The 13,011-nt window shown below is 53.8% G+C and overlaps 7 protein-coding genes across 7 annotated transcripts; 4 read left to right on the forward strand and 3 right to left on the reverse strand.

Moving 5' to 3' along the window:
- Positions 1 to 73: 73 nt before the first annotated feature.
- On the forward strand, positions 74 to 3,209 carry K441DRAFT_620909 (subtilisin-like protein; the record flags this gene model as incomplete). The annotated part of the gene is given in 6 exon segments (XM_067645948.1): positions 74 to 490; positions 636 to 880; positions 942 to 1,199; positions 1,253 to 2,594; positions 2,659 to 3,118; positions 3,133 to 3,209. 6 exon segments carry the CDS (start codon positions 269 to 271, stop codon positions 3,207 to 3,209), a joined length of 2,604 nt encoding a protein of 867 aa, XP_067498191.1. The 5' UTR covers positions 74 to 268.
- A 98-nt stretch (positions 3,210 to 3,307) lies between these two features.
- On the reverse strand, positions 3,308 to 4,192 carry K441DRAFT_708732 (uncharacterized protein; the record flags this gene model as incomplete). Its single annotated transcript, XM_067653798.1, has 1 exon — positions 3,308 to 4,192. One exon carries the CDS (start codon positions 4,190 to 4,192, stop codon positions 3,308 to 3,310), a length of 885 nt encoding a protein of 294 aa, XP_067498192.1.
- A 407-nt stretch (positions 4,193 to 4,599) lies between these two features.
- On the forward strand, positions 4,600 to 6,439 carry K441DRAFT_587699 (uncharacterized protein; the record flags this gene model as incomplete). The annotated part of the gene is made up of 3 exons (XM_067644682.1): positions 4,600 to 4,864; positions 4,924 to 5,737; positions 5,788 to 6,439. Coding segments are annotated over 3 exons (1,731 nt in total), but the record flags the coding sequence as incomplete, so codon positions are not given.
- On the forward strand, positions 6,396 to 8,541 carry K441DRAFT_307025 (putative kinesin light chain). Its single transcript, XM_067641077.1, has one exon. The coding sequence runs from the start codon at positions 6,572 to 6,574 to the stop codon at positions 8,360 to 8,362; it is 1,791 nt and encodes a 596-aa protein (XP_067498194.1). The 5' UTR covers positions 6,396 to 6,571; the 3' UTR covers positions 8,363 to 8,541.
- Positions 8,426 to 9,770, reverse strand: K441DRAFT_587733 (GroES-like protein; the record flags this gene model as incomplete). The annotated part of the gene is made up of 4 exons (XM_067644684.1): positions 8,426 to 8,746; positions 8,797 to 9,208; positions 9,265 to 9,635; positions 9,681 to 9,770. The coding sequence occupies 4 exons, from the start codon at positions 9,768 to 9,770 to the stop codon at positions 8,426 to 8,428; spliced, it is 1,194 nt and encodes a 397-aa protein (XP_067498195.1).
- A 479-nt stretch (positions 9,771 to 10,249) lies between these two features.
- On the forward strand, positions 10,250 to 11,157 carry K441DRAFT_620935 (NAD(P)-binding protein; the record flags this gene model as incomplete). Its single annotated transcript, XM_067645949.1, has 2 exons — positions 10,250 to 10,378; positions 10,498 to 11,157. 2 exons carry the CDS (start codon positions 10,250 to 10,252, stop codon positions 11,155 to 11,157), a joined length of 789 nt encoding a protein of 262 aa, XP_067498196.1.
- A 398-nt stretch (positions 11,158 to 11,555) lies between these two features.
- Positions 11,556 to 12,747, reverse strand: K441DRAFT_587483 (aldehyde reductase 1; the record flags this gene model as incomplete). Its single annotated transcript, XM_067644676.1, has 3 exons — positions 11,556 to 11,740; positions 11,823 to 12,203; positions 12,330 to 12,747. 3 exons carry the CDS (start codon positions 12,745 to 12,747, stop codon positions 11,556 to 11,558), a joined length of 984 nt encoding a protein of 327 aa, XP_067498197.1.
- Positions 12,748 to 13,011: the final 264 nt, after the last annotated feature.

The raw sequence follows: 13,011 nt of genomic DNA on the forward strand, positions 1-13,011 counted from the left end.
GGTGTTTGTCTAATTGCGTTCATGGAATGCCACCGTGAGAGTGCAGACCACCTCCTACGTGAAATGACTTCCGCTAGCGGCATGTCATTCTCCCTCAGGAACGGGGTCAACGCCGACAACACTCAAAATAGCCTAGCTTAACAGCCTTACACAGGTAATAAAGCGACAGGGGCGCTTAGCGGGGTTTTTCTCACCAATTCTGCTCCATCCAGCCTTGTCTGACGCTGGGCGACTTGCTCACGGTCGAAACTAGAGTTGTGTATCTGTGATGGTGTCGGAGGACCCGCTGGACCTCGCGCAGTCCGCCATCGTGCGGGTTGCGGACATTGCCTCACTACTGGGCGTGCAGTGCAAGTGGCCGATATGCGGTCGCCTGGGCGCGGAGCTGCTGCTAGTCGCGGACTACCTCAACACCGCCGGCCTCGACCAGGAGGAGCAGCTGCGGTTGCGCATCTCGAAGTTGTTGAGGGATATTGAAATGATCTGTAGCGTAAGTACCCAGGACCTATTCCTAACCGTCCCCAGGTGAGTCTTTTGCCGTGCGTGGAAGCTAAATCGTTCTACATCACTACCTGGAAACCGGATTGTAAACCTGGTCCCATTATTAACTAGTTTAGTGCTAATTAAGGTGTTAGTGGCCTCACCAAGCATCAGGAAAGAGCTATCCGCTCCTTGAGGCCATAGCACAAACGCAGCCAGGCTCACCACGGTATAGCAGGGCCCAGGCAGAAATCCAGCAGGGGCTCGTCAATATCACCTCGAAGAATGGCGTCGCGGCCGAGGAGGCCATTCTCCACATCCAGAGATTCACGAAGCGCGGCCACACAAGGCGACGTGAAGCCGACAAGGATACGCCCACGAAGAGGAACACGCCGGCTGAGTATCCAAGCGGCATCAACGTACTGGTCCACAATGTCTTGCGAGAACACATGCACGAACAGGAACACGCCGGCTGAGTATCCAAGCGGCATCAACGTACTGGTCCACAATGTCTTGCGAGAACACATGTGTTGCGCCTGCAACAATGGAACCGTGCAGAAAACACGCGGCGGACACTTAGCCCGGCTTCTGCTACGGCCGTCGCCGCAAAACAGCACCGACCATGGCCAAGTACAATTTGACATGCTGTTCTCCTCCGCGCCATCCTGGAACGGATCTCGATTCGGCCGCTGGCAAGACGTACAATTACTCGTGCCGCGGTAAGTATCTTCAAAATTCATGATAGCATTTTCTAGAGCTGACAGACGTTCAGGGTTCAGAAGAAGTCAAAGAAGCGCGCCAGATTCTCCAATAACAACAGTGGCACCCCGCCGCCTCTATCCTCAAAGCAACTGATGCAAGTCGATCGGGGCCAATTCTGCAACCTCATCAGTTTGGAAGCCAACTCGCGCATCTGCCTCACAATTCAAGACGGGAGGCTTCAGAAGTCTGGCTTCGAACCCCTCAAGCAAATAGTCGAGCACGTCCCTGGCATTTCGCTCGCCAATATCCTAGAGCTCTACCACCTCACGGCCAAGATGAAACTCGCACTAGCCTACATTCTTGCACAGTCCGTCTGGCAGTACTACGACTCGGGGTGGATGAAGACGAGATGGACGAGCGAGACGATACAGTTCCTAAAAGAGTGCGGGAGCATTAGCACCGGCAAACAGAGCAAACAGTTTGCTTGGAAGCCTTACCTCTCCGTTCGCTTCGGCGACGAGGACCCCGAATCAGGTGAGTTTAGTGACGTTGATGGCGAGATACACCGCTACCCAAGGATTCGAGCGCTCGGGATCATGCTGGTCGAAATCGGGATTGGATTGCCGCTTCATAGGAGCGACGAGGAGCGTCCGGCGCAGTCGCTGACGGCAAAGATCAACGACGACTTGCTACTAGCCATACAGTACTCAAAGAACGAGAAGCTTTGGAGAGACTGTGATTACCCTAATTTCTTAGGCGCGGTTAACCATTGTTTGGACCCCGGAACCTTCGCCTTGGCGCCCTGTATTCGAGGAGTGGGCGACAAAGAGGAGGCAGAGGGTCTGAAGCGGCGGAGGAATATCTTGTACGAAAAGGTTGTCTTTCCGTTAGAGGAGCTGCTGCACGGGACTAGGTGGATGGAACAGCTGACTGCAATTGGTCCTCTGGAAACCCCTGCCAAAAGTTCCGCCGTACAGCCTGTTGCCGAGCAATCCTCTGCCGATGACGCCGCTATTGGGCCGCCGCCAACCCGGAAAGCCGCCAAGAAAACCATCACTAAGAGTGAGAAGGAAGCCAAACGATGGCTCTCACGTATGCAGTGGCTAAACAGCGAGCTAGCCAAGACATCCCAGCGAATGGTACCGGGCAGTTCTTCCGCACGCGTTCGGATTGCTGTGTTAGATACTGGTTGCGACAACAATGCCCCATTTTTCCTCCACCCGGACAACGGGCCTCGTCTCAAAGAATGGAAGGACTGGGTCGATGGGTCTGACCAGTGGCAAGATTGTCACGGGCATGGCACTCACTTGGTATCTCTGGTTATGAAGACCGCGCCAGAAGCACATATATGTGTAGCTCGTATTGCTAAAAGCCCTGACACACTCTTGAAGGCGGGCGAGAATGTCGCAAAAGTATCGCATTTCACCTGCCGGGCTATTAAATCGAGACTTGGCTGGCACGCTGACTAGATTTCAGGCGATCTCCTGGGCGAGCAAAGAGTGGAAAGCCGACATAATTTCAATGTCATTCGGATACGCGGAGGAGCAGCAGTGTATCAGCAGAGCCATCCGCGGTACTTTGTATGAGCGCGATGACTCTATCCTCTTTTTTGCGGCGGCCTCAAACTATGGAGCGAACGACATGGAGATGTTCCCCGCCAGACACGACTCCGTCATCTCTATACGCGGCACCAATTCAAATGGCGACTTTGAAGACTTCAATCCTCCACGAAACCAGAATGAAGAGACGGCGTTCGGCACTCTGGGCTTAGATGTCCCCTCTGCATGGCTGAGCGATCACGACGACGAAGTATACATGTCTGGCACCTCGATCGCAACGGCAGTCGCGGCGGGTATAGCAGGCGCTCTGTTAGGATATGTAAATGGCAAATCGAAAGAAAGCGCATTCCAAGATGTAAACAAGAAACTGCGGACGCGTCGGGGAATGCAGGCAATATTCCGGGCTCTTGCCTCCCCGACGTTGAAGGAGCGCTACTTGTATTTGGCGCCGTGGAAGCTCATGGGTAAGTCTGACGAAGTACGATGAGCAATTTTTGTAGCGGCGCTGTCTGATATCTCTTGATACATGGAGACAGGTTGAGGCTGATAAATTAATCCTCACTATGCTACATATCGACTGCTGAAATACATGTAATCTTGCTCTCGCCCTCCCCCAATTTCACTATCGTAATTTCGCCTGTGCTGCGGCAAACGGGTAAATTATCCTCGCTAGCTACACTTGCTGCCACCTGTCCCGTGATCTCGTCTTCATCATCTTCCTCGTCATCCTCCTCGTCTTTGCTGAGATACGCTGCCTTGTGCCTAAGCTCATCGTACTCAATCTTTGTCCCCTTCCAGCCTTTAACCTCGATCTTGAGCAGCTGGTAGGCGAACACAATGTCCTCGCCTGCCTTCCACGTGTCACTCTCCTCCGTGCTGGCGGACTTGGCAAGATTGGCCCCAAGCCCTACGTTGACAGCGGGCGGGGGAACATTGCCGCTGACCTCCACCTCGCCAGCCCTGTGCTTCCCCCTGCGCTGCATGGCCGCGAAGCCCTTTGCGATCATCAGACCAGTGACCATATACACCGGCTGCCGCAAGCCGGGCATGCTGCCAGCCTTGACGACGGTCTGGACACGCGGGACCTTGAGGCGGGCCTCGATCTCCTCGAGGGGTGGGTCGGTGACAAAGTACGCGGTCTCGAGGGCGTCCATGGTATAGTTCGTGTGCACGTTGCCGTGCTCGCCAGAGACTTTTGCGGAGACGGTCTGCACGAACTTCGCCCACACGGCCATCGACAGGTCGCTGCTAGTCTTACGCGTCATGCTACGGTCGTAGTCGGTCATCGTTTCAATGGACGGATAAACCGCCTTCAGGGTGCTCACATTGACAGTCGTCAGCGCCCGGTGCGGTCGTAGCGGGTCTGCGATAATGTTGCCTAGCGCAATTGGGCCTGTGCCCGGCTTGAAATGGAAGTTGGGCGCAAGCAGGTACGTTGGTTGTAGTGCCATGGCGAGACTGCCGTCTCTTCGGTGGTGGTAGCGGGTAGATGCTTGCGAGCTGGCATTTAATTAACTTATGCAGTTGCCAGGCATCAACGTTAAGCAGTGACGCCGCTATGCCAGTTTTTGCCTTGGAGGCGCTCCCTCACCGTGTACGTCTCGACGTACAAAGCCGTGGAGAGATGAGCAGCTGCGGAGGGTGTGGTCAGCGAACTGCTAGAGATTCCCTTTTGCCATTCATAAAGTCCTGAATTTTTGGCATAGAATGCTAAACATCCGAGATGCCTTGATAGCACATGATAACACGTGAGCCAGCATCTGCTTATCTCATCCTTCCGCTTACCGACGAGGCCGAGCAATAATGGCCTATTCCTTCTTCGTTCAACCATTTTTCCTGTTTAGGCTCTGCGACATTTATGGAGGTCAGTAGGGTCATCTTCGAGGCCACTGCCGTGTGCCTCCAGAGCTTCACAGACTGCCTGGCGGTCGAGGCGCTAATGACGGATGAGTGGGCTGAGAACCGCCTGGCCGACTTCAACCTCTGGGTCTCTGGCATCGGTGCTTCAGCGCGCGGCCGAGCATCTCTCGACTCGAGAATGGCCCTCAAACCCGAAGCCCGCGAGGTAATAGCCAACCTCCTGCGTCTACTTGCTGGAGTTGTCGACGAGTGCAAAAAGCTAGGTCAGGCCGAGGCCCCGTTTCCGTCAAGACAGCTGTTGATTGATGCTGGGATCTTGCAGCACTCTCCGAGACTACCAACCTCCTTTCAGAATCTAGCCATGATGGAGAACTCCGCGGGCGTCTCGCCACTCTGTCGCCGGAGGAGCCTCCGGCGCGGTCATTTTCTCCTTGGTCAGATGACTCTGCCTCCGATACCCAGTCGGAGACAGAGTTTAAACCGCTCTCTTCAGGTAACCCGTTGCGCGAAAACATGCAAAACATAGAGATGATGCTTGACCAGCTTTCCCGGATCGCCGTTGCGGTTCGACGGTCAGGCAGGCGTTCACGGCTGCAGAAGGCGGATCAGCGGTTCAAGTCAGAGGAACATGAGGACTTGCAGAAGCATCTAATCACCATTTTGCTTGCACGTCCCGAATTTTCGAAAGAGCAAATTGAACCGTCTAAGCTGAGTAAAGTGCAGCAACGTTTAATCTATTGCAATCTGAAGCGTCGTAACCGCTTCCTATATGCGCAGCAGCATTCGAAATGGCTGGATCCGGACACTGCGGGACGCCCCATCGAAACAATTGGAACACGTCCGCCAACCGATGGAGAAGCGGCCAAGGAAAAACAGAAGAAGCCCTCGAGCGAAGCAACAGACGCCCGGATAAATCCCACAATAAGAACAGGAACTAGCGCGTCCGCGGTCAGCGACTCCCTTGCTTTACCGCAGGCCCTAATACCAGCACCAGCCGCGTCGACTGTCATGTCGTCGACTGTGATCGACATCAAATACCCTAGCCCTCCAAAAATAAAAGAAGGGGCACGTGTTTTTGCGTGTCCTTGTTGCTGCCAAACGCTTCCCGTGAATTTATCAGAGGAGAACAGGTGGAAGTAAGTAATCCAGTTTGAATGGGGTCACGAATGATACTAGAGTAGGACAGAAAACACGTCGCGGATGACCTCAGTCCGTACACCTGCATACTGCCAGAGTGTGTTAAGCCCGAGGTTCTCTTCGTCACAAAGGAAATTTGGCGACAACACCTTCTCAAGGAGCACCGCAGCTTTGAGTATTGGGTTTGCTTTGCCTGCGGAGACGGCACACAGCTTCATAGCGAAGATGCCTTTACCATACATACAAGGACAAAACATGCAGCGTCCGTACCGCCTGACCAAATTTCACTCCTGACAAATATTTGCAGACGCACGGCTCCTATAGAAATCAGATCCTGTCCGTTGTGCAACTGGCCGGAAGGCGAAGAAGGTGAGGTAGATAAAGACGTGCTTCTCGACCACATTGCCAAAGACATCCACTCTTTCTCGCTCCGGGCATTACCGTGGGCGGACGATAACGGACAAGAGACCGACGAGCGCATAAACCACAGCGCCGACAAGGTTTATGACTGGCTCATAAAAAACAATCTGTCGGAGAATCCTGACAAAGAAAGGCCTTCTCGCGAGAAGAAAGTCTATACCTCTGAGTACTTTCAACGCAATGCATATTTTGCAAGCAGTTCGGTAGCTTCGAGCTCTAGCGAACTTGAATCAGTTGCTTCGTGGGAGGAGGAGCTCAAAAAATGGAAGCAGAAGGAAAGCTCGGTTGCTTTTGGAAGCAGAGGGAGCGACGTGCTGTCTAGGGAGGAAGCTGATAACGAAAACGTATCATATTTGCAGGTTAAACCTTATGGAGCTATAGAAAATAACGAGCTCTCTGCAAATGAAGCCAGGATGCCATACGTGGGTCAGGGCAAGCTCGGCGAGGACGAGGCAATATACCGGCAAGTGCTAGAAGGAAGAGAGAAGGAGCTGGGACGAGAGCACCAAGACACACTTACTAGCGTTAGCCAGCTTGGCTTGATGTTGTTTAGGCAGGGAGAGTATGAAGAGGCAGAATCCATGCATCGGCGGGCAGTGGAAGGAAGGGAGAAAGCGCTTGGGCTAGAGCACCCAGACACGCTGACCAGCATCGGCAACCTTGGGTTCGTGTTGCTAAGCCAGGGCAAGTACAAAGAAGCCGAAGCGATGTACCGGCGGGAGCTGGAAGGGTGTGAGAAGGTGCTTGGGCCAGAGCATATAGACACGCTCACCAGCGTCAGCAAACTTGGCTTGATGTTGGCTCACCAGGACAAGTATAAAGAGGCGGAATCCATGCATCGGCGGGCATTGGAAGGGAGGGAGAAAGTGCTTGGGCCGGAGCATCCAGACACACTCACCAGCGTCAGCAACCTTGGGTTAGCGTTGGAGAGCCAGGGCAAGTACGAAGCCGCCGAAGCAATGCACCGGCGGGCGCTAGAAATAAGAGAGAAGGTGCTTAGGCCAGAGCATCTAGACACACTCACCAACGTCAACAACCTTGGGTTGGTGTTAGAGAGCCAGGGTAAGTACGAAGAGGCTAAAGCAATGTACCGGCGGGCGCTAGAAATAAGAGAGAAGGTGCTTGGGCCAGAGCATCCAGACACACTCACCAGCGTCAGCAACCTTGGGTCGGTGTTATCGAGCCAGGGCAAGTACGAAGAGGCCGAACCAATGCACCGGCGAGATCTAGAAATATCTGAGAAGGTGCTTGGGCTAGAGCATCCACATACGCTTACCAGTGTCAGCAACCTTGGATCGGTGTTATCGAGCCAGGGCAAGTACGAAGAGGCTGAACCAATGCACCGGCGGGCGCTGGAAACAAGAGAGAAGGTGCTTGGGCCAGAGCATCCAAACACGCTCACCAGCGTCAGCAACCTTGGGTTGGTGTTGGAGAGCCAGGGCAAGTACGAAGAGGCCGAAGCGATGCACCAGCGAGATCTAGAAGGATCTGAGAAGGTGCTTGGGCCAGAGCATCCAGACACGCTCACCAGCGTCAGCAACCTTGGGTCGGTGTTAAAGAGGCAGGGCAAGTACGAGGCGGCCGAAGCGATGCACCGGCGGGCGCTAAAAGGATATAAGAAGGTGCTTGGGGCGGAGCATCCTTCCACGCTGACCAGCATGGCCAACCTGGCGTCGACGTACAGGGGTCAAGGGCGGTGGAAGGAGGCCGAAGATCTGGAGGTGCAAGTAATAGAGATGGGAAAGAGGGTGCTTGGGGAGGAGCATCCTTCCATGCTAACCAGCATGGCCAACCTGGCGTCGACATACAGGGGTCAAGGGCGGTGGAAGGAGGCCGAAGAACTGGAGGTGCAAGTAATAGAGACGGGAAATAGGGTGCTTGGGGAGGAGCATCCTTCCACGCTGACCAGCATGGCCAATCTGGCGTTGACGTACAGGGGTCAAGGGCGGTGGAAGGAGGCCGAAGAGCTGGGGGTGCAAGTGATAGAGATGGAAAAGAGGGTGCTTGGGGAGGAGCATCCAGACACGCTAACTAGCATGAATAATCTCGCACTTACGTTCAAGGCCCAAGGCCATAGTAACGAGGCTACCTCACTAATGGAAAAATGCTTCCAGTTGCGGAAACAAGTCCTTGGCCCTCAGCATCCATATACAACATCATCGCTTAAAGCTTTAAATAAGTGGCAGTTAGAGGTCGAACTTTAAAGCGACTTTATTTTGTAGGTTATACACTTATAAGTGTCCTAGGCGTAGCCTAAAAGAGATTATTTAAAGTCGCGCTTTATCCTCATCATCCATCTCAAGAATAACTTTTATCACCAAATTACCATCATCATCCTTGGTCTTCGCAGCCATTCCAAACGCTTTATCAACATCTTCTAGTCCCCTGTATCTGTGCGTAACTAGCTTGGAGAAGTCTGGATAATCAGGGCCCTTTTTCGATACAACTTCAACGCCTGTTGGGTATGTATTTGCGTATCGAAACACTCCGACGAGATCAACTTCTCGGAGAGCTGCAGCGGATATAGGAAGGGTTTGTACCGGTGTTCCCATGCCGATGAGCATTATTTTGCCGCCTGGTCTTGTAGCCTTCGAAAGTTCAGTCCGAGTCCGCAGAGATAGCAATTTGAAAAACTTACATAGATCGCGGCCTGCAGACATGACGGAACTCCTGTGCACTCAAACACGGCATCCACCTCACCAACAGGCTTCCCGCTTACCCTTTGGGCTTTCCCTACCTCCACCGCAGTCTCTTTAGCTATATTAAGACTCTCCTCCACTGTACCTCCCCTCTTCATTGGTACAGTGTAACCCCTGTGAGCAAAGCCATTCTTGACGGCGAAATCTACTCGACCTCCATCAATGTCTACTATTACCACAGTGCCAGCACCTGATATTTTTGCTATTGCAGCTACTAGTAGACCGACGGCACCTGCACCAAAGACTAGCACGGTACTGCCCGTCGGAAGCTGCGCTCTTCTCGAAGCGTGAATAGCTACACCCAATGGCTCGAGTAGTGCTCCCAAATCCAAAGATAGGCCTTCTGGTAATCTGGCATAGCTTTTAGCTCTCTAAATCTCTTCGAATAAGCCTAGAATAAGGCCTACTTGTGACACCAAGCAGCAGGGTGATTGATACGGTCCTGAAGCGTGCCCTGTGCATGCGGAAATGCTTTTGCCGAACTCCTGAAATTCATCCCTTTGCAGATGTTATACCGCCCTTCCGCACACCTCTCACATTCCCCACAGGGCAAGCCCACCTCAAGAGCTACCTTGTCCCCAATTTGAAGGTTGGTCACTGCGGAGCCCACTCCGACAACCACGCCTGCGGATTCATGGCCCAGAGACATCGGTTCTCGTACAATGATGTCGCCATTGCGGTAATGCCGGTAGTAGTGGAGGTCGGAACCGCAGAGGCCTGTTGCGCGGACTGAAACTTGGACTTCATTCGGTCCTGGAGATGGGAGACTCCGGTTTTCCTGGCTCAAGATTAGAATGGAGGTAGAAAATCAAATTAAACGCACAATCCTCAGGTCTTTTGCTCCGTGCAAAACCGATGCTCTAATCCGACGAGGGTTTGAGGAAGAACTAGAGACACTTGCTGACGAAGCCATGTCACAATTGATCTTTGGGATATGCGGTTCCTGCGGTTTGCTAGAAATGGTATTGTTGGTCTAAGGCAAAACTATTGGATTACAGAGAAGAGAAGCAACAGCAGGGTTGAGGGATTAATTCTTTGAAATATGACTTCACAGCAGAACGCTCTTCAGACAAAGCCGCTATCACCAAAACCGGCCTTTCTTGCCTCCAAGCGGCCGGCGCTGAAGAAAGATCGGCGAATGAAGCTGGCGGGCGATCAGACGCCGAGGGAGGGGTCCCTCCGCAACCACTCAGCTGGCAGCAGCAAAACCCTACGGGCCGAACGCTAGGCATTGAACCGCCCTGCTGCTCCGTTCTGCGGAGGAGCTCTACCAGGTATCACGGCTCTGATGGCTCCCTTGACTGCGATTAAAAGTTCTTTGTGCTTATGGCTTCTGCGCGTCTCTCCTAGGTCCAGGACTAGCTCCATCAACACGCTTCTGCAAAGTCAGCCATGAATTCGATACAGCAATTGTTCTCGCTGGAGGGCCAAACGGCCCTTGTGACGGGAGGCACAAGGGGAATCGGGCAGGCCATGGCTTTGGCGCTGGCTGAAGCCGGAGCAGATATTTTACTTGTCCAGGTATCCAATTCCCTCATACAGCTCTTCCTGGTCCCACTCTCTATCATAAAGCTTTCCCCTACACAACTCCCCTCTACCCACTATCCCTCAGCACACACTCACTAACCCCCCCCTCTCAGCGCGACGCCTCGAACCAAACCACCAAAACCGCCATCGAGTCCCTCGGCCGCAAAGCCACCATCTACACCGCAGACCTCTCCTCCCCCCCCTCCCTCAGCACCCTCGTCCCCACCATCCTCGCAGACGGCCACCGCATCAGCATCCTGCTCAACTGCGGCGGGATCCAGCGACGGCACCCAGCGCACGAATTCCCGTCCGCGGACTGGGACGCGGTGCTGCAAGTGAACCTCAGCGCGGTCTTCACGCTGTGCCGCGACGTCGGGGCGCACATGCTAGCGCAGCCGGCGCGGCTGCCCGGCGCGCGCCGCGGCGCCGTCGTCAACGTCGCCAGCCTGCTGTCGTTCCAGGGCGGCATCACGGTGCCGGCGTACGCGGCATCCAAGGGCGGCGTCGCGCAGCTGACCAAGGCGCTGAGCAACGAGTGGGCTGGGAAGGGCATCAGCGTCAATGCCATCGCGCCGGGCTATGTTGCGACGGAGATGAATGCTGCGTTGATGGAGGATCCGGAGCGGGCGGCGGGTATTTTGGCGAGGATCCCCGCGGGGAGGTGGGGCGCGCCGGAGGATTTCAAGGGCGCGGTGGTGTATTTGGCTAGTCAGGCCAGTGCGTATGTTAGCGGGGAGGTGTTGACGGTGGATGGGGGGTGGATGGGGAGGTGAAAAGGTGGAGAGGTGAGGAGAGCTGGGGAGGTGGGTTAATCAGAGGTAAAATGGGGAGATGGAGTTTGATGGGTAGACGTTCCGGGCGCGTTTCGTGGGTTGAGAAGTGATTTGGTCCAATTCAAATCTGCAAAGTCGGTACTTCCATCTTTCGTGCTTCCAAACTTCCAAGCCTCCGTTTTCATAGCGTGATTGGATTGCGGTCTTCAACTTGATTTATGACGGAGGCGCATCTGTGGCAACACCATGACCGATTCAAGCACGGAATTGCACTTCTTAGACTTTCCCTTGCGCAAACAGTCTATTTTCTAACTTAAATACTCGGGTATTCTACCAACTCCGCCCGCTCCGTGTTTCTACATATGCTCATTCATCGCTTTTATACACTCACTTTACAGCTATTGTTTATCTGGGAACCCCAGATTGACACCAAACGCAGGATACACAAAGCGCGTGAAACCCTTCGTCTTCGATATGCTCTCCAGCTTCTCCATATCGGACTCATCGAGGTTGATCAGCTTACGGTTCGCGTCGATGCGCGCGGGTGTTACGGATTTCGCCAGGACAGAGGAGCCACGGGCGACTGTCCCAAGAAATTAGCCCGATCCAAAAAAACCTTGGAAGGGAGTGGAAGCGGAAGATGAAGGGGATTTGGGGAAACTCACTGTGATAGCTCAGCAGCACCGTCCCCGGTTCGACGCCATGTTTCTGTGCAACCTCTAGCACGCCCTCCTCCTTCATCATCGGGCTCCCCGCGCTGCCAAATGGGCTGTAGGCCGTGACGTGGATGCCCTTGGCGCGACAATAGTCGACGATCTCCTGCTGGGGCAGGTAGGGGTGGTTCTCGATCTGGTTGACGGCGGGAGTGACGGTGGCGTGTGGGAGTAGGTCGTCGAGGTATTTAACCGAGTAGTTGGCGACGCCTATCGCCTTGACTTTGCCCGTGTTGAGGAGCTTTTCCATGGATTTCCATGTGTCGATGTGCGTGGTGCTGTGGTCGAGGTCGCGGGAGCCGTCGGGGAGTTTTGGGAAGAGGGGGTGGTTTCCTGGCAGGGAGGAGGTTAGGTCGGTGATGTGAGTTTTTATTGAACCCGGTAAAGAGCAGGTAGATGTGGAATATTGTCACAATACGAAGAAGTAAGGTTTTATATAAAAGAGGTTGGTGGGCCTACCTTTCGGATTCATGGGAATGGGCCAGTGCACCAGATACAAGTCCACATAATCCAGTCCCAATGCCTTCAGACTCAGCTCCAGTCCCTCCTCGACCCTTGTGTGGAAAGTACACCATAATTTTGTTGTAATGAACAAGTCTTCCCGCTTCACACCGGATTTAAATGCTTCAGCAAGTCCTTCACCCACTTCCTCCTCATTCTGATAGCAAAAAGCGCAATCAATATGCTTGTAACCGGCAGAAATAGCATGTGCAACAGCGCTCTTAGCTTCGCCAGGCGCAGACTGCCATGTCCCGAGTCCTAGAGCTGGAATCTCAGTGCCGGTGTTGAGAGAAAGTCCGGTGTTCATTTTAGGAGTGGGATGGATGATAGAGGAGGGGGTGTGAGCAAGAATGAATTTCCCTAGGCCCGGATTCATCCGGAGGGCGGAAAGGACAGGATCCCTTCGTATAATGCTGCAGAGGGAAAATTAATTGATTCGAATTGTTTAGCATCTTTCCCTCCGCCCTCCGGGTAAATGCGCACCGTCATCGACCCCACGATCGGCGGCCTCACGTTCATTTCTGCCGAGAGATGCCCCGCCAGGCCGCCGCAGCATGGAGAATTGTTGTTGCGATGCCAGCTGGAAAGCTTTTACTAATTCCTTCTCCTGCCCTTCTCTTACATGTTAGGTTGCCATGAA

The sequence above is a fragment of the Cenococcum geophilum genome (genome assembly GCF_001692895.1).
Source record: "Cenococcum geophilum 1.58 unplaced genomic scaffold K441scaffold_65, whole genome shotgun sequence".
In the NCBI taxonomy this organism is placed as follows: domain Eukaryota; kingdom Fungi; phylum Ascomycota; class Dothideomycetes; order Gloniales; family Gloniaceae; genus Cenococcum; species Cenococcum geophilum.